We start from the raw sequence: 25233 nt of genomic DNA, 5'->3' as shown, positions 1-25233 counted from the left end.
ACTTTAGACTTTAGAGAAAGACCAGTCAGGCCAGTTAATTCCACATGCACTACGCAGACAAAAGTGTTGGGCTCCAGCACTTTATCTTTGAATTCAGGCGTTTTCTAGCCCATTGCCACAGCTGTATCAAAAACCAAGTGCAGTCTACCTGCACAAACACTTGTGAAAGACCTGAGCGTTGTAAAGAGCTCACTGAAATTCAAGTGTAGGACTGTAATACTATGCCCTCATTGTAACAAATCAGTGCGGGACATTTAATCCCTCCTAGATATCCCATATAAAGCAGCGTCTCCTACTTCCAAACCTGCTCTGACATTAACATCAGCACAAAAACTGTGTGCTCAGTGCTTCATGACATCAGATTCTGTAGCAGAGATGAAGTATGTGATGTAATGCTTTTGTCCATTTATTATAACTCCAGTCTTTTTACTACACTCGACTAATTACTTCAATCACCAGCTCCCAGTCTGAAGCTCATACTGGACAGCTTCAAGCTTCTCAGCTGACTCTTAAAACAGAGGATTAATAAGCTATAATATCAGTAGCCAGCAAACCTAATGCAGCATTTATGTGCTATGGAGACAAAACTTTCCGTTTGGAATCAGTGGAGACCAATGACTGTAGAAAACAGGGTTTTATCAATGTAAGGGTCATTTACCTTACATTATAAAGCATCGTCAGGTAACTGTTGTTGTGAATTGGCACTATAACAATAGCACTGACATGAATTGAACCAAACAGAAGAGCAAACAGAAGAGTGAATATGTAACAAAGTATCCAAAGGTGGCACAAAATGGGATGTTAGATGAATATTATTATTGTAATAAATCTGCTATCTGTTTAAATACTTCAGATACTGAAAGAGTGTTTATATATCAGTTTCCTGTTTGAAAAAGTCCTTAAGTGACCAAAAATAATAAATAATTAAGTTATTTTTTAACTGATATGAAAAAGATCCTCATTCAAATTCAAATTTTCATTGAATCAGTTCTAGTGTTTAAAGAAGTTTTAGCAGGAAAAAGGAAAAGTTCAGTTAATCACTTAACTAGAGTGCAGTCTTTTAAATTATTTCTGCCCCATAAGCTTTATTTTGTGTTTGCATATTGGCATGACTCACTTGGCAACAAGATGAAAAAGAGACATTTTTGATGCTGTAGTTACATCTACTGACTACTTTACAGTTTAAAAATAATAGCTGTTAAAGTATTGACTGACATCTGCCAGGAAGGCTCGAAGGACCCATGTCTTACAGGATTTCAAGCACAACTGAGTGCGAAAGGGAAATATTCTTTACTTCATGTGCATAAGCTTTCTTCTTACACATTTCATCCAGCAGCATGAAGATGCTTCTGGGGATGCTTGCCCTCCTGCTCATTATGGTGTTATGAGTTCATTTTGAATATTATCCCCTTTTGCAGCAAATAGTTAAAGAAATATATAAGAGTCCATTTTTCCCTCCAAGCCTCATTCCGCTAATAGGATCTGTGGTCTTGCTTTGCACACAAGACTGGCCATTAATGAAAATCCCCCTTTTCCCCCAGAATTTACATTTGTTATGGGGGCTAATCACCGCTGGCTGGAGGTGGTGTGGGAAATGTGATTAGTGTGTGAGTTCTAATTAAGTCTGTGAAGCCTCACGCGCTGACAGACAGGCTCGGGGAGCTGCACGCTGGGAAGGAGAACACACACACGTATGCCTTTCCCCTGCATACAGAAATGCGTGAGCTCGCATGTATGCATTGCAACAGATTAAACACACACACGGGATCTGAGATGAATGATGATACAATGGCGAAAAAGTCAATCTGCTCACTATCTGCATCTCTCTCCCGCTCTCTCACACACATACACACACACTCATCAGCCTACTGCAGTGCCCAAGACGTCCTATCACACAGCTACATCAAGCTTGGAAGCACATACGCTGGGACGCTGAGTCAGATGTACACTGTCGGTGGCAGTGCGCCCCCAGTGGTCGTGCAGCGGTGCTACCGCTCCTGCGCCGAGGTTAAAAAGCGGCGGGCGGCGCGCTGGGGCCACAGTGTGGGGCGTGTTTGAAGAAGACACAGAAAAGTTAGTAGCGGATTTTTGTCGCGTCTGACTTGCAGCAGCATCGGTCGAGAGCATCATGGCAAACAAAGCTCAGCAGCCTCCTCACCTGCACCTGGCCGAGGTCACCGCGTCCCAGTTCCTCGACATTTGGAAACATTTCGACAGTGATGGTAGGATTTTATTTCCCCTCCTTAGAAATTAAAAGTTTATTTTAACTCTAAATTCATGAAATATTAAATGATAGGCTGATTAGATACAACTGGTGTTTGAAGTCATCGATTTAATGACTGATGGAGCTTAGCAAAAAAAAAAAAGATTTTCGCGCAAAAGTTAGATTGTGCAGGCAGAACGACACTTAAGAGATGTGAAAGATTAAAAAAATCAAAAGAAGAAGAGGAAGAAGAAGAAGAAATTGAAATTCTTATGAGCCATCTTTGCAGCTCACAAAGTGAGATTTTAAGAATATGGGACTGTTTTTCATTTGGTCCCGAAGCTGTGGTCTATTCTTTGTCTTCGTCGTTTGGCTGTTTGATGGATAAAGCAGCTCAAAGGAGACATTTTCTGGTTAGATCATGTTTAACAACTTCAGAACAGATTTTTTTTTTTTTAAATCAAGAAATACATTTTGGTTGCATGGATTTACAATGAATCTATTTATAGTCACAGTTATAGTTACGCACGGTTTTACGTTTTTGGTTCTCTGATAAATCTATTAATCTAAATGGTAGGTAAACTAACACCATGTGAATGTCATTAAAGCGCAATTCTGGTGCATGCTGCACAGAGAAGTGCGCCGCTTTTTAGAAATGAAGGCATTTCATTTAAACGCCTGTGTTAAGTGAAATTTTGCAGTCAGCAACTTGTGCTTCCATTGGTCCTTAAACTGCATTCATCTGTGAGCGATGCTGCTTGCACTGAGCTGTATCCGATCACAGCTGATGGACTGATGAACGTGCCATTCCTGAAAACTTCAAAATTGTTACTGACAATTTATTTTCCCATTAATATCCAACATACGCCCTTGCATTTTTTGTCATCAAATGACTCAGTGCTGTCTTACCTTCTTGTCTCAGTGCTCTTTATATCACTCTTTGTCTGTGTGTGGATGTCTCTATGACAAATTCATCAGCATGTCACCACAGTAGTGAAAGTTTTATAAGCCTGATTAGAGATGCTTTCATTCCATTTGAAGGTCTGCAGACTCCTCAGCAGATTGAAGGCTTTCTGCAAACTGATGGATAGACTATACAGCAGTCTGATAAGAAGACCATCAGTTGCTGCCTGTAAAACCTATAAATTATTCTGTTATAGGTTTTTAGAGTCTTTTTTAGATTTTAAAATAGAGTCACTGTGTGCTTTAATGTGCCACATAACTGGGATCTAATATCAAACTGACAATATTACGAACCCTGTTGAAAATAGTAGTCAAGATCTGTCATCTCATTCACTTTTTCATGAATCTCTGGCAGTGATGTAAACATGATGAGGCTACAACTGGCCATTATTTTAAAAATATACAGTCTACTTCTCCAAGATGTCCATATCACACCTGCAGATGAGGCAAGTGTGCCACACCTATTTGCTTTAAACACATCCTCCCGAGAGTTTATTGTCACCATGATGTGTTTTGATGCTGGCACACTTGCTGAACTGCTTTCCATAGGGAAATCAAGGTGGAGGGACATTTCGGGTGGGGCAGAGAGGTTCCACAGCTGAGCTCCTCCATATGAGCCGCTGTGCAGAGAAGGTTGTTATGGCTCTTATTGCTCATCATGGTTTCAGCGTATGGATATTAGTCCAACCACCCAGGTACTTAAGTTCTTAAGCGGTGGTATTTTACATATTTTGCTCTGCAGTGAGCCACTTTGCAAATCAAATTTAACCAGTACGCTTCCACAGATTTGGCTACTGAGTCTGATTTCTGCACTCATTAATGGGAGTGTCTTCTGGCTCAGCAGAAAGAAACGAGAGCTAATTTGTTTGTTCAGGTTGAGTAAATATCTCTGAGTTCGAGATAAAAATACATGAGAGGCGATGCACCTAGAGATGATGAAACCACATATTCCCCTGGTTGGCCCAGGATCAAATCTCATCTGGATTGCGTCTCTTGCAGCTCCTCTGCTCAAGCGTCCCTCTCATCTTTCCCTGCTGTCTCCTTCGAGCCTTTTCAATTCAGTCACTTCAAAGCTGGAAAAGGAAACAACTGCAGTTTCGTTTGCTAATTATAGCAGATTTGCTGTCAATTATTTCTTATTGACCTGGATAAAAACAATTTGGAACACTAAGCAGAATCTACTTCCTGAATTGACCCAGCTGTGAGCTCAACACAAAATATTTGAATAGACAGGGCTCCACTTTCCTTTGAAAGGCAAATGCACTTTATATAAGCTTTAAATATGCACTTAGTTGGCACAACTGGCCCCTTTGAGAGTTTTTCCCGGTCGGGGTTGGATTATAGAATAAATAACCAGAAGTAAAATCACTTTACCAGCTTGTCCCAATGGTCTAGTGATGCATTAAATGTTTACTAGTGATGAAAAAGTGTTTATTTGGGTCTAAAGTGGTTTTTGTGAACCTTTTACAGTATCTGGGTGCTAGGTACAAACTTTAAGTGCGTGTGCAGAAAGACAAAAGTACAAGTTGGCAGGAATGTTCTCATTGCGCTGTGCAAAGTATATATTTGACATTTGAGCAAAATTATCTGGGAGTAAGGTGAAATCAGCCATAAAATGTAGCTGCTGGCAATGATGCACATTCACATACTGCTATTTGGTCTGAATGTCTACACTGGAACTGGGACACTTCAATACAATCTGTACATACTGACGTTAGTCAGCAGCACACACAGCATTTCATACCTTAAACATACTGTTGTTATTTAAAGGCTGCTTGAAACAGAACTTGCTTATCCTGCTTTTGAATAAACAGAGTGTGAAAGCATTAACAGATGGTGGTTTGCACAAATGAATGGGTCTATTGCTGCATCTATTGAGCATATGAGCGCATCCCCAAACAATCATTTCATATATCTGTTTTTATTACATTTTTATGCTGTAGTTATGTTGTAGTTAATCACATCATACTTACTCTGTTTAATTACCAAGCGGGCCATTTCTCTCTACAGTGCTAAATGTCAAATAAGAGGCACAGGAGGGAGGCTCGACAGCAACAGAGCATTTCACTGTCCCACATTTTCATTAAAACAGCAGAGTTTGTATTCATGAGTTTTGATAACATCACTGAGGAATGCACACGCACGCACACACAATTTCCTTGGATAAAAGATGTTGTGAGTTTAGTTGAATAGAGAGAAGGAGTTAGATTGAAAATGACAGAGGGAGAAAAAGAGAGACAGAAAGTTAGAGAGAGGCGGAAGGAAGTGGATGGCATAATAATCTTTGTTAGCGTTTAATGAGGCAGCACTGCCTTCCAGGGTTTTATTGAAGCAGCTAGTCACATCGTTTGGAGCCATCTGTCCGGCCATTCAGCAGGAGTGTTGAAAGAATATTGGCACCGGTTCACATACTACCTGGGTGAAGCGGGCACCCTCATTTGTCCTCCGAATAGGAACTGTCAGGGCAACAGAACAACAGGAACAAGAATAAAATAGGATGAGAGAAAAATGAAAATCAACTCTGTGGCCACCGCAAGATAAATTTGTCATTAAAGAATCAAAAAAGTATGATTGACACGATCACAGATTAAGCGCCGCCTGGCAAAAAATGACACTCGTGCCATCAGTCATTATGACAGCTTGTCAAAATGACTGGTGGCACACAGCAAACCAAGGTTAAGATATTTTCAAAAGGATTGTAGAAAGCCACACTGTTCTTGGCAAAATATCACTTTCAGAGTTTAAGTTATCTCAAATAAAAAAGCATATATAGGCTAGAACTATATCTAAATTAACCATTTATTTTCGTCTGCTTAATATCTGCCAGATTGCCACTGAATGCAGTATTGATCACTACTGAATAACCGAAGTGGCCCATGAATCATCACCTTGAATATCAAAGAAAAGTTATTTCCCATATATAGCCTCTCCTGGCATCCAATCTTGTGAACACAAAGTCTTTTGAAGAGTGATCACTGTGGCAGTCAATAATGAAATCTTTTAGAAGGGGAGGAAAAGAGTTACTGTTGAAAGGCTCGTGTTTGAATCAATACCAGGGCAAACCCAGGCCACGTTGGGATCTGTTTGACACTGTGACCGTGTCTCTGTTTGGGAACTTTTTGCACATCAGCACTACTGGTAAAAAATAAAAAAAACAGAAAAACAATGCCATTTGTGATGTTGCATTAACATGCAATTATGGTCTCTCTGTTCCAAGGTAATGGATACATCGAGGGGAAGGAGCTGGAGAACTTCTTCAAAGAGTTGGAGATGGCTCGGAGAGGAGCGGGGGTGGTGAGTTCAGGGGCCAGGAATTAATCACATATCTACACACTGACAACTCAGGCTTCACTTATGTTGAGTAAAATTGCTTCCTAGGACCCTACAAATCCTACATTCAGAGAAAAGATGAAGGAGTTCATGCAGAAGTTCGACAAGAACAAAGATGGACGAATTGAGATGTCAGAGGTAAGGCCTCAGAGGACCTCTTTATTTTATAGATTTTATTTAACAGAACAGCTCGACTGCCTGGGAAATATGCATTTTTGCTTTCTTTCCCTGGTTTGGATGAAAAGATTGATACAAAACGTTTATATGCAGCTTCACAGTTTAGCTTGGCATAAAGATTAGAAACAGCTAGGCTCCACCAAAGATTGATTTGACTTTTTGAGAAATATACCATCTCAACCTGGACTCAGATATGCAGCAGAAAATGGATAGATGGATGGGTTTTTTCACATTCTTTACAATGATTAGGATTGAAGATCATTGCTCCCACATAAAACAAAAAGAAGTCGTTTATCTTAGCCTAGCTTAAAGATATAACTACCAGTAATGCAAAGAGGGTGGGTACCCACTTACAAGAAGAAGACAATGAGAACCTTGACTGTCCAATAATGACCGACTGTCAGCTCGGACGACAGGATGATTTCACATTCTCTTTTTTGACAAATTTACTGTAAATAGCCAAACACTGACTACGCTGACAGTTAGCTTAACTTAGCATAGAGTGCATGAGTAATTACTGGTCACTTAAATAGGATACACTAATCAGCCACAACATTTAAACCACCTACACAATATTATGCAGGTCTCCCTTCTGATGCCTAAAATGTTTAACCCAGAAAACCGAGGCCACAGAATCTCTATGAGTGTCCAGTGGTTTCTAGCACGGAATCATTTTGGTGTTGTGGCTCAGCTAGGTGGGGCTTCTTGTGAATTCTCGATCACAGTGGGCTCTGGGAATTTTGGAGCCAAGAAATTTTGGTGCCAAGTTAACAGCTCAAGGAGCTGTTCCTTGAACCATTCCTGAATAGTTTCTGTGGTGTGGTGGAGCACATTGTTCTGCTGGCAGTGGCTGCTGCTGACTGGGAGCGCCATATGGAGTGTTGCTTGGTTTGCAACAATGTTTAGTTGACTACTACTTGGCAAAGTAACATACGTATGCAGCACTTCTTGGACCCAGGGCCCAAAGTTTCCCAGCAGAACATTTCATTGTAATGGCATAATTAATGTTTCTTGCTTCACCTGTCATTTTTTTTCAGTATGTAAAAATTCCGAAAACAACAATTTGTGGCGTTACATTTACATTGCATGTTTATTGTGATCACTTTTAGGCCTGTTTCATGTGATTTTTTGAATTTTAAACTGATTTGGGAAACCTTTAGTTCAGATATCACTGCCACAGTCAAAGGAGGATTGTTATTTCCAGTCATTTACATTTGGGAGAATGACTTTCTTGTGGAAGCTCACTGCCCTTACATGTGCAGACATGGAAAGCTGGGGGCAAGAAGCTCACATGACACACTGTATATGAGTCTTGTGCATTGGATATCAGACCATAAACAGACTGCAAAATAAAGGTGAAGGTTTTCTGCTCATTGTGAGTGATGAGAAAAGGTTCAAAAAGAGAGCTCAGATAACTCAGCGATCCAAAAATAAAGACCCCAGAAGTCTGGTCAATATTTAACTGCTTGCATAAATGCGGTCTTCGTGATGTTCTCTATAGACCATCAGTTTAGGATATTGGTTTTCCTCGATTTGACCACTTTCACAGTGATTTGACAAAGCTGTGAGAAATAGGGCTTCTGCAATATCAATAATCCAGTGCTGCCAGAGAAGTAAATGAGTGTGCAGTCCACTTGGTTGTGTGAACATGTAGTTTATAGTCTTTGTCTGAACAGCTAAAAATATGTATTTTAATAAATATTTCTAACTTAGGCATAGTTGTGCTTCTGAGGTTGTGGCTCTCTATTATTTATGCTGAGTTGCCCATTTGAGGCCTTGCAGACAAAAAGCTTCCCCAGTCTCTCCCAGAATATCAACTGTACCATCTTGTGTTCTCACCACTCCCATTTCCCTGTCACTTTTCCTAGCTGGCCCAGATTCTTCCAACTGAAGAGAACTTCTTGCTCTGCTTCAGACAGTTTGTCAGCTCCAGCGCTGAGTTTATGGCGGTAAGAGTGTGTTCCTGAGAATATCTGTCATATATTTTTTTCATAAGAACCTGCCACTCCTCTTGACCAACTTAATTATTTGATCTCTTCTTTAAGGCACTTTTGAACTTTTTGCACAGGAGGTTCTTGTTCACCGTTAACATTGGCCAGGGCGTACTTACTTCACTCAACCATAAAGTTATAGGCCAGAGTCAGTCAGCCTCGGAGCGCTGGCTACCTGCATTTTCTCTGCCTAAGAGTTAATTTCATGAATCAGTTCTTTATGAATGGTTGAAGGTGTATACATTGAAGGTGTGTTAGACAGGATTAATCTGGAATATGACCTGCTGGTCTAAATGACAAATGGCTGAATTTGTGTGCTAAAGGTTTATATATAACGAAAAGATGGCTTAGAGAAAAGGAGGAGTGAATAGTAATAATAATAATAATATGCCCACTGCATATTAAACATCATCCAAATTCATGTGGGGCACAGAAACAGAACTTTATTTGTTTATGTGAAATGTTACCTTTGCCATCTCAGTAACTGGTTGATGTAAATAACTAAGAGTCCCCATACAGAGCAGTTGTGGGTTGTTTGTGTAAGTAAAAGTGAAAGAGGTTTGTAGAGGAGCTGACACTCTCAGTTGTGATTCGTAATAGAACAGGATAAAACACATTAAAAGCAAAGTATCTTTATCTACTAGTTAAAAGAAACCGCTCTGATCGACTCACTTGCTGCCTGGAGAAGTATGCTGTACTCTAAATCACCGATGGTGGAGTGAGAACATTTTCTGCCGGTTCCTCATTGGCTGTGCTGGAAAAATGGAATAAGCTTTAGTAACTTCATGGTGAAAACCATGCCCAACAGGAAGGAAAACAATCACTCCCACAGTATGCAACTGAAATGCTAACAAAATTGAGCCGTAAAAGGCTAATACTAACTGTGGATTATTTTCTGGAGACACTTAAAAATAATAAACATACAACTTTTGCTTATCTTACAGAAACATATGAAGACATTGGATATTTGTCTTATCAGTGATGATGCTTGCTGCATCCCCATTCCTCCTGCTAATAGCATCTATTTAATTCAATTCACTTCAGTTTTATTTATATAGCGCCAAATCACAACAACAGTCGCCTCAAGGAACTTTATATTGTAAGGCAGACCCTACAATAATACATACAGAGAAAAAAACAACAATCCTATGACCCCCTGTGAGCAAGTACTTTTGCGACAGTGGGAAGGAAAAACTCCCTTTTAACAGGAAGAAACCTCCAGCAGAACCATCCATGGTGGGGTTGGGGCAGCCATCTGTCGCACCTGGCAGGGATGAGGAACTCTTGAGGAACCCAAGGGTGTAACTTCTGGCAGAACCATCTCATGTCTTATAGTCACTATCGATGTGTTTCTCCTGAAAAACTGCATTTTTTATTCAAAGTTCCTAAAAAAAATACTTCTTGCTTCCTTTTTGCTAACAGATAGAATTAACAGGAGGCACTTTCACACAGTCGAAATTCAATAGAGACCAGAAACAGAAATCAACATTTACCCAAATTTGTGGGAAACTTTTGTCTCACATTATTAAATGGTTAAGTGGAAAGTGGAGAAACTCTGCTACCATTTATACTAAACATTTTCTGAAGTTTAAGTGGCACTTTGAATTTTGGATAATAGGTGAAGAGAAGTAGCAAAAAACCCTCGAGACCGATATAGATTTATATCCTGAAAGGTAGCAGAAACAGAAAATAATCTATTCTACCAAATATCTCAAGAAGATGAGACAAAATGGCAGATTTCATGTTAGATCTGCTAAATGGAAAAAATGAAGCCAATTAGAAACCAATTACATGTGAGGAAGAGGCTGTCCTTGTCTCTTGTGTCATATTGAGAAGGAATAATGAAATGAGAGAAGGGAAACGAATGAAAGAGAAGGTGTGCAAAGAGAGAAGGATACAAAGGGCAAACGAGCGAAAGCAGGAGCAGAGGAGACGTAAATGAAATGTCGATGGGAAGTTGAGAGCCAAAGTTTGAGAGCATAAAACAAGAGAGGGGAGATTAATCAGTCTTTGTTGAAGGGTGCAGGGAGGAGGAAGGGGGCAGAGACGTTTTTAAAGGGTTAGAATGAGGAAGCGGAGCCTTCTATTTTCAGAGTCATATATAATGGATAACACCACTGTAGCTCCTCTCTGCAGAACCCAGAGGAGGAGAGGAGGAGCAGAGAGAGGGGAGGAGAAGGAGGAGAACAAGAAGGGGGAAGGCCATCCATCTTTGATAAGGAGCCCTTCTCTGGACAGGGACAGCTGCTAGATTAAAACATTCATTAAAATGACTTTCTCTCCCCTCTTTCCTCTCTTTGTCCACTGTTGCCCTTTGCTCTGTATGTGGGCAAATAGGATTGTATTGAAAACTGTATGATTACAGTGATGGTCCAGGCATTTGTGGTCGGCTGCTCTGGAACGATTTCTGCTGTGCACCAGAGAAAAAAGGCAAACCCTTGGCATAGTCAAAGAGTAAGCTGGGAGTTGATCAGAGAGGATTTATTCAAGGGGAAAGAATGTAAATCACTCTGGAGACGAGCTTCTCTGTGCTTTTGAGCTGAGAAAATGCTTTCAATCGATTGCTTCAGTTTGTTTCGTTGATTTCTTTTTAGGCATGGAGGCGATATGATACAGATCGCAGTGGCTACATTGAAGCAAATGAACTGAAGGTAAATTCTCAACAGCATTAAATCAAATGTTAAGAAGCACTGACACATGTTTATTCATTTGATCATATGTGACCAGTAACATGCAGTGTCTCATTTATTACAAATATTGCTTTAACCTGTTGTCATACTTATTTTATGCATTTTTTTCTCTTTTCTCCCCCTACACACATTCATTTGCACATCAACACACACAATCACAGAGCACACCCCCTAAAATGTAATTATCAAATAGTATGAACTAGGAAACTGCACATGTCCCGAAAATCTTTAATCTCTATTTTCTTACACCTTTCATTCCAACATTTTATTGACATTTTAAATATATACAATATATCTTTATTTGTACTCATACTTGTATGTATATTTCAATTTTGCGTTACACCTGCATGCTTTGTTTTTGGTATCAAATAAATCAAAGGGAAAAAAAAAATTTGTGTCATTATCATAGACTGTATAGCAAAGATGGGCGTACCTATCGTAACCCATTGTTTATGGAGTCTGGTTTTAGGCTTTGATTTTGGGATTATGGCTAGTTTTTAAACAGTCTATTAATGCTTTTTTGTTTTTTGTTTTCGAAGCTCGTAGCAACCAAATTTGGCTAACAAACCCCAAATACAAAGTTATGAGCTGATGCTAGCTTCATTATCAAGGTGCTTTTAGAGTATCACTCTTCAAATTTGCATCACAATCCAATTTAAAGAAACAATATAATTACATTTAAAACTGTTTCAAAAAGCAGCAGCACCATGAGCACAGTTTAAAATAATGAGAAATCCTGTTCAGTCACCTGAATTAACTTGAGTAAATAGCTAACAGCTACAGCCTGTCAGTATAAACATCTCTAACAAGATGAACTTTGATTTACCTGCATATATTTTGACAAAATTCATCTTTGTATAGTTTTGATCAAGGGGAAATAAGCTAAGAGACCAAAACAGTTTTTGATCAAACTGACTCACTTTTGGAGCCAGCCTCAAGTGGCCACAAGAGGAACTATAGCTTTTGGCTTAATTTTTTTTAAAGAAAAGGATACAGCCCTGGTTCTTGCACACTCACTGTGTCAAGGCTGAATGGCCGGTGAGTGGTGTGGACCCAAACGCAGACAAAACGAGGCGTGAAATGTGAATAACCAAAAGGGGAGCTGTTTCATATAGGCTGAACAGAGTAACGAAAAGGCTGAAGTGAGCTAAACTATAACTAAACCTGACAAAGAACGAGTGACAACTCACACCATGAATACAGAACAGGGTAACGAGGGAAGAGGAAACACAAGGGGAAGACAGCTGGAGTGAATAAACATAATGGCACAGGATGAAGCAAAACCGAACACACTGAACACAGGATGCGACACTGTCAGAGTAAACAGGAAACATTACAAGTACGCAGCTTCACATAGGACCAGGAGGAAAGAACAGACAGGAGACCAAGACAGACAGGGGGAGGCAAAGGAAGGTGACACAAAAAAGGAAACACGGAAACAATTAAGGAAGATGAGACACAGAGGGAGAGAGAGAGAGAGACGAGACAGGTTGGGGAAAACGAACATGACTGCACATGACAGACAGGGGAGAATGGAATGAAACATCAGGAGGGCACATGTAAACAGAAAGGGGAGACAAAACACAAAGACGTGACTTGGACCTGGGGAACAAGGAAATGAGACACAGAGAGAGGAGAGACGTAGATGACATGACAGACATAGAGGACACAGAGGAGAGACCAAGACAGAAGGGGAACCTAACAGACAAGAAACTAACCTGGGAATACAAGGAACTCAGAACATAGAATAAACTCAAGACTAACCAATGAACCTTAAATCACCATAAAGCATATTCACCAAAACACAGGAAATTCAAAACGCTGGGTCAAATGGCCTAGAAGCTCGAACCGCCATCAGTTATTAATAATCAGTTTAGCATACATTTAGGAAGCAAACATAGGTACTGTTTGCCCAGCACATAACTTTAAATACCTGATAGAAGTAGAAATGTCACATTCATTTATGTTTTTCTTATAACTGAATGTGGCATTCTTTTGAGACGTATAAATTGTTTGCCACTGAATATTTTCAGTGTGTCATCTGTTTTTTTAATTCATGTGAGCATATGGATGAGCCTTTTGACTCAGGAGAGATAAATGTCTGCTTCACAGGAAATTCCCCACTGACCTCAAGTGTTTTCTTTTTCTTTTTTATGTAGCGAGGATTCAGATACAAAAAAAGCTTTACTGATTACACAAAGGTTAGACATTAAAACCCTTCTAGGAAATGTTTTGTCAAATTATATAAAGGAAAGTGCACCACAGTGGCAAGCTGCGGATTAATTGGGGTCAGTGATTACTCGTTGTATACAGATTTGGCTGCTCGGGTAGTTGTGGGAATAAGATCTCTTCCAGCTGACCAGGTGCAGATGAGTTACTCAGGTGTGGCTTTTTGAAAGCTTTAGAAAAAGTGCAGATGAGATCTCAGGAAGCAGACATGTGTCTCACCACATAATTGTGAGCAGGCGCGGAAAATATTGACTCAAGTAGCGCATAACTGATACCTTTGGTCTAATGCTACTGGAGTACTTTATTTATAGAAGATGTTATACTGTGCTAAGTTCAGAAGGAATTGTAGTGTTTGCTGCTCTACATGTACTCTTCAATTCTAATTTCAAAACAAAACACCAGATAAACCAATAAATCAAAATATAATTTAATAATTCAGTGTCTCGTTTTTTTTCTTCCTTTTTTGTCCCGTTTTCGTCATTTCTTTCTCTTATTCTTGCATTTCTCTCCATACCTAATTTTCACATTTTTTCTTTGTCAAATATGGTAAAGAAAAAAAACCCAGCCAGCCCAAACTTCAACACTCATGAATATAACTTTATTTTGCAAGTTTATGTTTTTTTGATATGTTAGGGTTATATTCTCCAGGGCTTATTGCAGATGTTTTGAGTGTTTTAAGTTTTTCAGCTTGGTAGCATATGTTAAGTAAATGTAAATGCATCTTCATCTAAGATCTCTGTATTTGTTTTCTGGACATTTTGCCTCAGCTTAATGAAAGACCAGGCACAGCCGCTGGCTCTTTTTACTAATCCATGGGTGCTTTTCATTATGCCTCTTCGCTTCAGTCTCTCGTGTCTCTTTCTCGCTTCCTAGCTCCTCCTGGATATAAGAGAGAGATGAAAGGAAGAGATATAAAGGCGGAGGAGCTAAAGCTGCTGAATGCTTAGTTTTAGTGTAATTTCATGTCACGGCATTTGATAAAATTCTTCCATATAGGATGCGCATATGTTTAATTGCAAAAGCTTTTCCAAAAGCCTTCTCTCCAGTCACTCCTCATCACCCAGACTTCCATTTTAGGGCACTGCAAGATCCTCCATGATGGGCAATGATTTTTGGTTCATGGGAGGAGAGAGAATACAAGGAAGCACAAGTTAGCATAATGAAAAGCACCCTGTGTGTCTCTGTCCTCAGGGCTTTCTGTCAGACCTGCTGGAGAAAGCTAACAGACACTACGATGAGCAGAAGCTGCAGGAGTACACACAGACCATAGTAAGACTTGCTCTCTTGCACATTCGAACGCTCAATCACACAAGCTCAGTTTAACTGGACAAACTTTACACTGGACAAACAAAAAGCTGACAATCTTTAGAAGTTGCTTCACTTGAAGAAAACTAAACTGTATACATTTCTGATAAAAGGCAAATGTCTAGCAATTTGTGGAGGTACTCAGTGGCCTGTTATAGTGGTGGCTGCAGCCCTGTGCGGCTCACTGGTTGTGACCCATCATGTCCTGCAGGTTGTGAGACTGCAGCCCAGATGTGCTAACATCTGCTTCTTCCTGGAAGCCCCAGAGCTGAGCTGACCTAATTTTCTGAAGCAGTTTCTTCATAGACAAATTTATTGTTACTTCATCTAGTGCAGAGGGACATATTAGAGATAAAGCAAAAAACAGAGGCTGAGATTAATGTAAAGAATGAGTCATTTTAATCAGCATACTGCTATGATGCAGGCAGTGTTGCTAATTTATGAAAAGTAAGGTGTAAACTAATGACTAAAATTAGTCTAACTTACACTCACCAAACATCACTGTCGTAATGAAAAGGAAATAATACAGTACTGCCAGCAACAACGGGCATTATACCCATGCATGATCTCTACTTGTGCAATCAGATTCACACATCGCTGTTCACATCTGTGTCACCTTCAGTCTCCAAAGAATCAAGCTGACCAAATGTTCTTAGATTTTATGCACACACTTATTACATTTAGTTATGACATATGTACAGTCCAAATTTTGACTTCCAAAAGGGTCCAGGAAAAACACCAAACCTTCAATGGTGACATATTTTCCTCCTGTCTTGTTACTCAGAACAAATTAGACCACAGACATGTTGTCAAATGCATCCCACGCTACCTCTCGAAGTAGTTTGAGTGATCCGTCAGTTGTTTTTTGGGTTAATTGTTCAGCCAATAAAAATGCTCATCACTATTTTCATAGACCATAGTGGCATCAAGATGCCTTATTGCATCTGACAACAGTGCAAAACTTCTAGGCATTTTTTACTGTGTGTAGGTTTTCATTTAATAAATAATTTAACACTCTTCGATGTAAAAGAGTGGGTAAGTCTCCATTTTATTATTCTTTTCCTCCAGTGTAACTCTCTTCTAAACCTTCTGACTTATTGTATAAGGAAAACCTGCCATACTGGCTGAAAAACTGAAGCAAGGTTTATAGACCGCTGTTTTTAGTGTTCCTCTGTTAGACATGTAGTATTAAGGAGGAAAAAAAGAAGTGATGAATATATCATAAATTTATGGCTACTCCTTCGGCGTCTCAGCCAATGAAATGCACGGAACCACGTGTACCTTTACTTTGACAGAGTATACCTATAAAAAGCTTCCTTTCACTTTCTCCTCTGTTCTACTTCTGCTTTGTAGCTCAAGATGTTTGATCTGAATGGAGATGGGAAGCTGGGCCTGTCAGAGATGGCAAGGTAAAATGTAATTTTGCTTGTTTTTGCTCATTGTGTAAATGTTGAAGCACACTGCCCGCTGATGCTCATTCACTGTCAAAGAACGTGAATAATTTAACAACTATTGTGTCCACTAATGAAGTCCTTCTCTGCCGCAGGCTTCTTCCTGTACAGGAGAATTTCCTGCTGAAATTCCAGGTAGGGGACAAACATGGGGCTGAAATAAAAGCAAAACAGAAATGATATATTATACTCGGAGAACGCCACTGAATTACATAATACACTGTAACCATTTTACAAATTTATGATTCATAGGCCTGTTTTTGATGATGGTTAAAGTAGATATTCATTGACTCTTCAAGAGTAGCTTTGTATAATTCACAGTTTAAAATAATCCTTATATGTATTATAGTGGGTCTTACTGCTTCATATCAATTCATCCACTGTCTGAAACAAGCTGTTGTAGCACCTCCCACTTGAAGCCAACTTTCATCTGATTGGCTGCCCCTCATAACCGACGGGGTGGAAAAGGCTGTGGGCGGGGCTTCTCTGCTTAGAGACAGAGCTGTGTGCCAGACCATATTAGAGATATCCATCCTCAGCTGACATACAGAGTCAGATGTAGAGAAGACTTCTCTGTGAAATCAAGCTTGAGGTTTTGGCTAACAGCAATTAGTTGACTATAAACTGCCCTCCTTATTTGAAAATTTCACCATGTTTCATATGAGCATAAACCACAGCAGTGTTGGTCAAGTTACTTGAAAAAAGTAATCAGTAACTAATTACTGATTACTTCCCCAAAAAAGTAATCCTGTTACTTTACTGATTATTTATTTTCAAAAGTAATTAATTACTTAGTTACTTAGTTACTTTTTAAAAACATGATTTACAACCTGAATAGGTAATAAAGCGATAGATCTTTCAGCCCAATTCTACCTTTTCTGCATAATCCATCATACAAAATGTAATCAAATGGAAAAGTATCTTTTTAAAACTTGTTTTATTAGTTTTAATCTTTTAACTTTATGCATCAAGCAAAAATTAAATTATATGCAACATTCTCTGACTGGAAGAAATTTGTTTAATATTTAAACCTATTTTCTGCACATTCCAGCAGATAAAATAAAATATTAAAATATTATAAAAATATCAGTTAAAGAATCTGCGAGTTTCTCTGTGAGTTTCCCATTACGTCGTAGCGCACTCGGTGCTTGCTCGGAAGTTTAGGGGTTTTTTTCGCTGTAAAAAGAAGTTTTCTTCCCACACACAACGGACACTAATGTCACTTTTTATGGAATCAAACTCAAAGTAAGGTCAGTACTTCCACACTTTAAATGCTGAATGCTCATACTCTCTCCCGCACTCGATATATGATCCATTGTTGATCTGCACACAGCTATTGTCACAAATGTCTTACTCGCTTATGTCACTGTCATGAGACACTCTTGCAAAGAAATCACGGTTTTAGTAATGCAGTAACACATCGTTTTTATGGGAAAGTAACGGTAATCTAATTACCATTTTTGCAATAGTAATCCCTTACTTTACTTGTTACTTGAAAAAAGTAATCGGATTACAGTAATGCGTTACTTGTAACGCGTGCCCATCTCTGCACCACAGTAGGAGTTCATAAGTGACAGAAAACAAAGTATACTGGGTCTGAATTAGTTTCACATATACATGTCTTTATTGATTTTTTGTAGTCTTGTAATTAAAGTGAAACCTTGTGTTTACAGGGTGTCAAGCTGACTTCTGAGCAGTTCAATGCCATCTTCACATACTATGACAAGGTAGGTGACATGTTATCAAAAGTGGTAAACTGAAATTCAATAAATGTGATTTTTTTTTAAAGAAAAATCAAAAAAGAAAAAGAACCAAGACTGTGATGAAACTATTTGGCCTTCTTTTTTTAATCAAAAACCAGGTTTGATTTTTTCTTTTTATTGTTAATAACTGATAATAATTGTGGGTTGTGGGGCATGTTTTCCAGTCTCAGAAGGATATGTCAGAAAAAGTTTCAGAACAACTGCTTTAGTGTACTTTGGCAAGAATGGATTCTTTGATCTGTCTTTCTGCAACGTTGGGAGCTCTCCCGGGGATTTCCTCCATGTGTTCTGAGCTAGATTGGCATCTGCAACAACAACACACGAGAACCTCATCATATCTAGTTATTTTGTTAGCGACAGCTCCGTCTCCCATGAGTCTTACCTATGGGGAAACGTTTAAGGCTTCAGGCTGTTGTTACATGCTCGTGAAATCATTGTGAAAATAATTAATGGTTAGTCCACACAAAGACAGACAGAAAAACAGAATGGAAGTGTGTCTGAATAAGGGTGGGACTCTTTACAGTGTAAAAACACGCCAGCTTGAGTCAAGCTGTCTGGGTGACTCAGTGCTGTTTGTTTAGGAGATCCCTTTTTGTTAAAATCATGAATATGTAAATTCTGTCTTTTACCTTGGGCACTCTTCATTTACCTAGGGAAATGAGTCAGGCTTGGCACACCTGTCCTTTTGTAAACAGCCCAGGGTGGCTGAGCAGTGGTTTGGTTAATGGGCATATTTTCCACATTAGCAGTAGAACGGTGGGGAGGGACTATGGTACAAGACGGGAGAGAGCAGCGCTCTGTGCATCTGTTATATCATTTTTCTTGTTTATGGTATCGTGTGTGTTTTGCACAGCTGAGGGACCAGCCATAATCTAAGTAGCTATAAGAAGGCTGACTCAGTTTTTTGCAGAAATAAACAATTCAGTTTGATGTAATACAGCGCTGGTGCCTCTTAGCCCAGTTGTTAGCATTACCTTAATGTTCAAAATGCTTTTCATTTTTCCCCGATTTATATTAGTGATGAAATAGAGTAGTGAAAGTAAATTAATTAAAGTAAATTAAAGTATGCGCCTTACTGCTTTTTCAGCAACAGTGATTCAACTGCTGCCTGAAATTCATCCCCTTTGTAACCAAAAGATGGGCAATATCCTAATGTGAACTACATGAAACTACAAAATGCAAAACTTTGAAATGTAGCATGTATATTATAATTGCTTCATGTCTTCTATCCTATGACAGAACAGCTACACTGCTCACGTGCAGCCTTGCACACACGAGAAGACAGGATGCAGACACTCAGGGACTTTTTAGGTCAATAACAAAAAAATAAAAATTGGAAATAGTTTTCTGTGCCCTGCTGTAGCAACAAGTAGAAGGGCTGCAAAATGCCCGTTTATCTACTAAGTTCACTTTGAAGCACAAGGCCAGACCATGTAAGTCCATGACCTTAAATCATGTCAGTGCGCTGACATTGTGATTAGAAAAAGAATAAAAACAAACAGCTATTCATGTTTTCAACCTCTGTGTTTTTGTGCTCTCTTTTTGTCCCATACTAAGTAGTATGGTTGGCAAATTTGTATAGAGCCGTCCATGGCAGCGATGGGAGGGGGGGGGTTGGAGGTTGCGTGCGTATTCATGACTTGAGTCAGACTGAAGGCTTGCACTCTCTTCACTCTCTCTAGTTCACTAGTAGAGGACAGGGTGGAATGTTTAATTATAGATTAGCCACTGCCGTCCATTCATGTAGTCCCCCCTCTGCATATGGAGCACTTGCATTTATGTGTGTAATTAGTTTCATCATTTTGTTATGAGCTCAAGCCCCTGCAGCAGAAACACAGGCATCTGCCGAGTGGCTGGGCAAAGTGTGGCCGGTCAGCTGAACACTAACGTGGCTCACAGTGCCATGGCCCCACCCACACTGTGCAAGACTTGAAAATGTCTGAAAAGCAAGATGGCGTGGAGTGGAAGACAGACTGGCTCATACCTGATGTTGCTCTGCTTTCCCATAGCGCTGCAGAGTGCAGAGTCTTTTATCCTTAAAGGGAAAATAAATAGAATTTACACTTTATTCCCAAGATCTAGGACACTTCAGTCTGGCTTTGTGAACATCAAAGAGCATCTCCCAGAGTTAAAAAAAAATATAAGACTGGCAAGACACTCAGCTCTGAAGTCATCTTGAGACCGAGCCTAGATGAACAGAACATGTTTTGTGCCACTTGCCAAGGGAAAATGTCCAATAATTTGGGCTTATTTTCTGGCCCTAAACTCTCTAAACACGGCTGTGAGCTCATTAATTAGCAAGGGGGCTCCGTATTAACTTAGCAACTAACCCCATACACAGAGTTTTGAATGGGAAGTCTTTTTTAAATGATTTGCTGATTGCTGCCACAAAATACTGAATGAATGAAGTCGAGCAGCAGCGAAAGGAAAAATCAAGTAGCTCTGAATCAAAACATTGTTGACAAAAGACTGCCTTTACTTTAAAGAATGAATTACAAGAAGGGAATGAAAATATATATGTGACATCTATATTTTCAAAAGCTGTGGTAAAATTTGGTACAGTATCATTATTATTAACGGTAATTACTTGTCTCCATTATGATTGTTTGTAAGTGAAAATTACAATCATGATGTTTTTGGTGACTCCTTCCAGGATGGAAATGGCTACATCGATGAGCAGGAGCTGGACGCTTTGCTACGAGACCTTTACCAAACAAACAAGAAGGTAAGACGGGTGTTCACTCAAGGTGATCAGACCTACAGCCTGCTAGTGCATACTGAAAAGAGCGCAATGGGGAGGTTTAAAAGATCCTATGATGTATGGTTTGGAGACAGGGGCACTAATAAAAAGAGAGGAGGCTGATCTGGAGGTGGCAGAGTTGAAGATGTTAAGAATTTTATTGGAGTGACTAAGATGTGCATGATTCATGAGAAAGAGTTGGAAAGGCAAGGCTGATTTGGACATGTGCAGAGGAGGGATAGTGGATAAGCTGGAGAAAGGATGTTGAATATAGAGCTGCCAGGAAGGAGGAAAAAAGTAAAACCTAAAAGGAGGTTCATGGATGTAGTATGTAGATGTAGATATGCAGAGGGTTGGTGTGAGAGATGCTAAGGATTGGGGAAGCAGATGATTTGCTGTGGTGACCCCTAAAGGGAGCAGCTGAAAGAAGAAGATTGGCGGATACTAAGATAAGCATATGTGTATGCACCACATGTGGCTTGCCTTTGAACTCCTTAGTTTTTATTTTGGGTTCTTCAATCCAACGTGTTTGTGGTCTAAAAAGGTATTTTAAACAGAGCATTCTGCTAGTCCATGGTATCCCTGGTGCTGATTTAAGGGTAATAATAGTTTATCGCCTCCCTCAACGATGTATTTATTAGGCTAATTAGAAGTGAGCGTATATTACTTTTTGGCTGACATCACAGTAAGGCATACATTAAATCAAACTAAATGTGGGTGGCACAGTGGTGCAGTGGTTAGTATTAATGTCTTAGAATTAAAAAAAATCCCTTCCTAAGCTGAACCTCTTGGTTGGCTTAAGCCTTTTTGTGCAGAGTTTGAATGTCCTGCCTGTGCCTGCATGGACTTCTATCAAAACTGAGCACAGACTAAGGATGAGAATGTGGTAGTCCCGTGGAATACACCAGCGACTAGCAACCTGTCCAGGGTGAGACAGAAAAGTTTCAAGATCTCACTTAGTGCATTTAGTATTCTAGCAAAATGAACTGCACATAACTGCAACATTTATAGTCTACAGAGTGTCTCAGCTCTTTTTAGCAAAAGGGCTGTATATCCATACAAAGCCTAGTAGGTCTTTCCTTCAACATTAGCTACCAAAGCTGTTTAAAGCACTCTTTGGAAAGATAAACACTTGAATTCAAGCCCAACAGAACCCCATTTAAATTATCCTGAGATATGTAGATTTTTTCTCCCCCTCGCCAGCAGTACTACAGAGTGATGTTTTGATGAGTGAGTGGCCATATGCTGAGCTCCGGCAAGCAAATGTGGATACTCTAAAAACTGGTCTTTGTAATATATTACAGAAATGCTCCATAAACAAAATGTTTTAGTGAGGAAAAAAGATGATTGCAATCATAAGTTCTTATGCTTAAAATACAACTCGGAATACTTTTCACTATTTTGTTCCAAACCTTTTAACTTCAAAGAGATAGAACAATCAAAACAAAAGAACTTGCCTTGGATTTACTTTTCTGTCATTCAGGTTTCTAGTCAGAAACATACTAACATTTTTTAGTTTCCTCAATATCTTGAAAATAATCAAAACCTAATGCTGGGAGGAGAGTAGGAGAATATTCATCAAAATGAGCTATAGGATCATAACATGTTGCTTTTTGGCCTCCTCAGTGTATCATATCACCCTGTCTCTCATTCAGGAGGTGGACCCCACAAATCTGTCGGGCTACAAGCAGAGCATCATGAGCCTATCTGACGGAGGGAAGCTCTACCGTGGCGAGTTGGAAATTGTCCTCTGCAGGGAGCCAATTGTGTGACTCTTCCTTCTTTCTGTTCGCATATCATCATTTGCTCTGCCTGCCCCACCCTCTTCCCCTAGACCACTTCCACTTCCATCTGAGTGGCAACATATGTATATCAGGTGCATGTGCCAGACACCTCCCGCCCCAATCATTACCTAAGCCCCTCCCCTCTCTCAAAGTAACAGGTTCAGATTGAATGATAAGTGCACTGTTAGCACCAACAGCTCTTCTTCTCTAAACCTTGTTTTGTTTTGTTTTGTTTTTTGCTACCTTACCTCTAATAATCATGACCCATCTGAATCCCTGTAGCTCTCTCTAGTAACCCTCCCACATCTTCCATTTCTGACCTCATCCCTGCCCATGCTGTGCGTGACTTGCAACTGACCAAAAGTCTCCCTAATGCCACCAAAATGCCCTGATGATAACTGCTATACCTTAACCCCAGCTTTACTGACCCCTTCGTTCCCTTGCTTTTTCAACTTTGCATTAGATACAATATAGTCAAAGAAAACTGCAGACAGATGTGTTTGAATTGATTGCATTTATAATCTGTGATGGAGCTGATATTAATTTTCCATCTCTGTTTTTCCTGAAACTATCTTGTTCAATTAAAACTCTTGTGTATCATTGCCATGAAAGGATTTTGGTTTTCAGTGTTTGTTTTTTGGCTGATACTGTCAATTGAAAATATTAATAAAATATCTTAAGATAAAATCATCTTTGACATGATTTTGTTTGAGTGACTGAGAGTGGTACAATACCATGCAGACCTCCCCTTGCCTATTTCAGCTATGCAGTGTTTCGCTATTCTGTCAGTTGCCTGATAGATCCTGTTGTGGTGACCTTTTGCGTACCAGCTTGGCCATTTTTATCAAGGACTCCCAGCTTTTCCTGCTCCCCCACCTTCAATCTGCAAGCCGAAGTGTAAGAAGGATTAACGATGGTTGCAAATCCCAACAAGAGTGAGACGGTGTGCAATTTAAGGCTTTAGTGAAGTTACTTTGGAGACGTTCAAAAACTGGAATCAGCTGATGTTAGCCTGCAGTGTTAGGCTAAAGCAAGCAAGGGGTCTAATGTTTTGTTTTTTTAACTGTAGCTTTAGTGGACTAAAGACGATGAAGGGCACTTAGCTGCTGTTATTTACAGGATAACGTCTTTCCTCCATTTGCATAATGAAAATGACTGAAGAAATAGGTGGCAATAGGTAAAATAAAACACCATTACAGAAATCCTCCACTCCCTAGAGATGCAGAAGTAATTCTGGACTGTTGCACAAAACACAGCCTGACCTACGGTTCTCGCTGACATGAATTTAAAGTGAAAATGTAACTGGCTTTCAGCCTTATTCAGTTCTGTGGGAATTAAATGTCAACACCAAATAAAGGACTTTTGAAGTTTACTTAAGTCCAAATATACTGATAAAATATGTTGAGGATGGAATAGTTATTGTGGCTTGATTAAGGTTTATAAGTCACTGGCTAAATTATGTCATCAAGGAGAGCTAATAGGATTTGACTTGACTAAAAAAGTAACTGAAAAGCTTTAAATGTCAGTAGAAACATGTATGCGGAGCCTGTTACATAAGAGCTGCAATAAAATATAACTACAGAACTTAACCTTAACAATTATTTAAACTGACAGCCTTAAAATTTTGGCTGAATTCCAGTACAGGAAGCATTCAACTCCTCCAGTTGAATACAGGATAGGAGGTTTTCCCTGCAGCTGAGCTGACATGTTACTCCTGAGGTAGTAGGACAGGACAAGATATTTCTACTAAAACTCCTGTAATCAGTTTGACATGCTTTTAAAGCAATGTGAATAATACAGCAGCCACACAAGCGTCCCATCATACTGAGGAACTGGTGCAAATCCACATCAGTTAATCAGGAGCATTTAAATCTTTATACACACATCTGTACTAGAAAAGTGTGTAGACCACTGGCCATAAGTAGCAATCATAGGAAAATGTTAAATTAATCACAAAGTTAGCAAATCCTAAATAAAGTCACCTGTACAGAAGGTACACCTTACTAGTAGCAGGTTGGAAGCCCTTTTTGCCTTCAAAACGTCTTTAATTCTTCACAGTATATATTTGACCAGGTACTGGAACTAACCCTCTTAGATGATGGTCCATATTGGTATGATAGTATCACACAGCTACTGAAGACTTGTCAGCTGCATGTCCAGGATGCCTGTCTGGTTCCATGCAGAGTGCCATCAAACCTTTGGGGTTTGATGGCACTCTGCTGGACTGAGATCTCTTGACAGTGGAGACCATTTGAGTATAGTGAACTCACTGTCAAGTTCAAGAACTTGTAACATGGCACATAATCCTGCTGGAAGCAGCCACGAGAATATTGGTACACTGTGGTCATGAAGGGATGGGCATGAGCAACAATTTCCAGGTAGGCTGAAAGATTCATACGACGATTATTTGGTTCGAGGGGACCCAAAGCATAAGCAAATATGCAAATATGTGATGTCTTGTTAATCAAGCAGATATTTGAAGTTTACACAGCACCGTTCTCGCATGAAAATATCTTAAAAGTTTATTTCGTGACCCAGAAAGAGTAATATTTCAAACTCTGCCACTCTGTGTTCCTCCGCCACTGCCTCGTTTGAGTTTTGGACGAA

General features: G+C 39.5%; 1 protein-coding gene across 1 annotated transcript; it reads left to right on the top strand.

The window, feature by feature from the left end:
• The first annotated feature begins 1931 nt into the window (after nt 1-1931).
• calb2a (calbindin 2a) lies at nt 1932-23313 on the top strand. Its single transcript, XM_005935004.3, has 11 exons — nt 1932-2222; nt 6384-6460; nt 6545-6634; nt 8542-8622; nt 11259-11315; nt 14775-14852; nt 16242-16297; nt 16435-16474; nt 18013-18066; nt 20756-20827; nt 22498-23313. Exons 1-11 carry the CDS (start codon nt 2129-2131, stop codon nt 22612-22614), a joined length of 816 nt encoding a protein of 271 aa, XP_005935066.1. The 5' UTR covers nt 1932-2128; the 3' UTR covers nt 22615-23313.
• Nucleotides 23314-25233: the final 1920 nt, after the last annotated feature.

This window comes from Haplochromis burtoni, unplaced genomic scaffold, assembly GCF_018398535.1.
Source record: "Haplochromis burtoni strain Fernald_Lab_line unplaced genomic scaffold, NCSU_Asbu1 Contig_188, whole genome shotgun sequence".
In the NCBI taxonomy this organism is placed as follows: domain Eukaryota; kingdom Metazoa; phylum Chordata; class Actinopteri; order Cichliformes; family Cichlidae; genus Haplochromis; species Haplochromis burtoni.
Note: the sequence above shows the minus strand (reverse complement) of the source record. Positions and strands in the feature narration are given on the sequence as shown.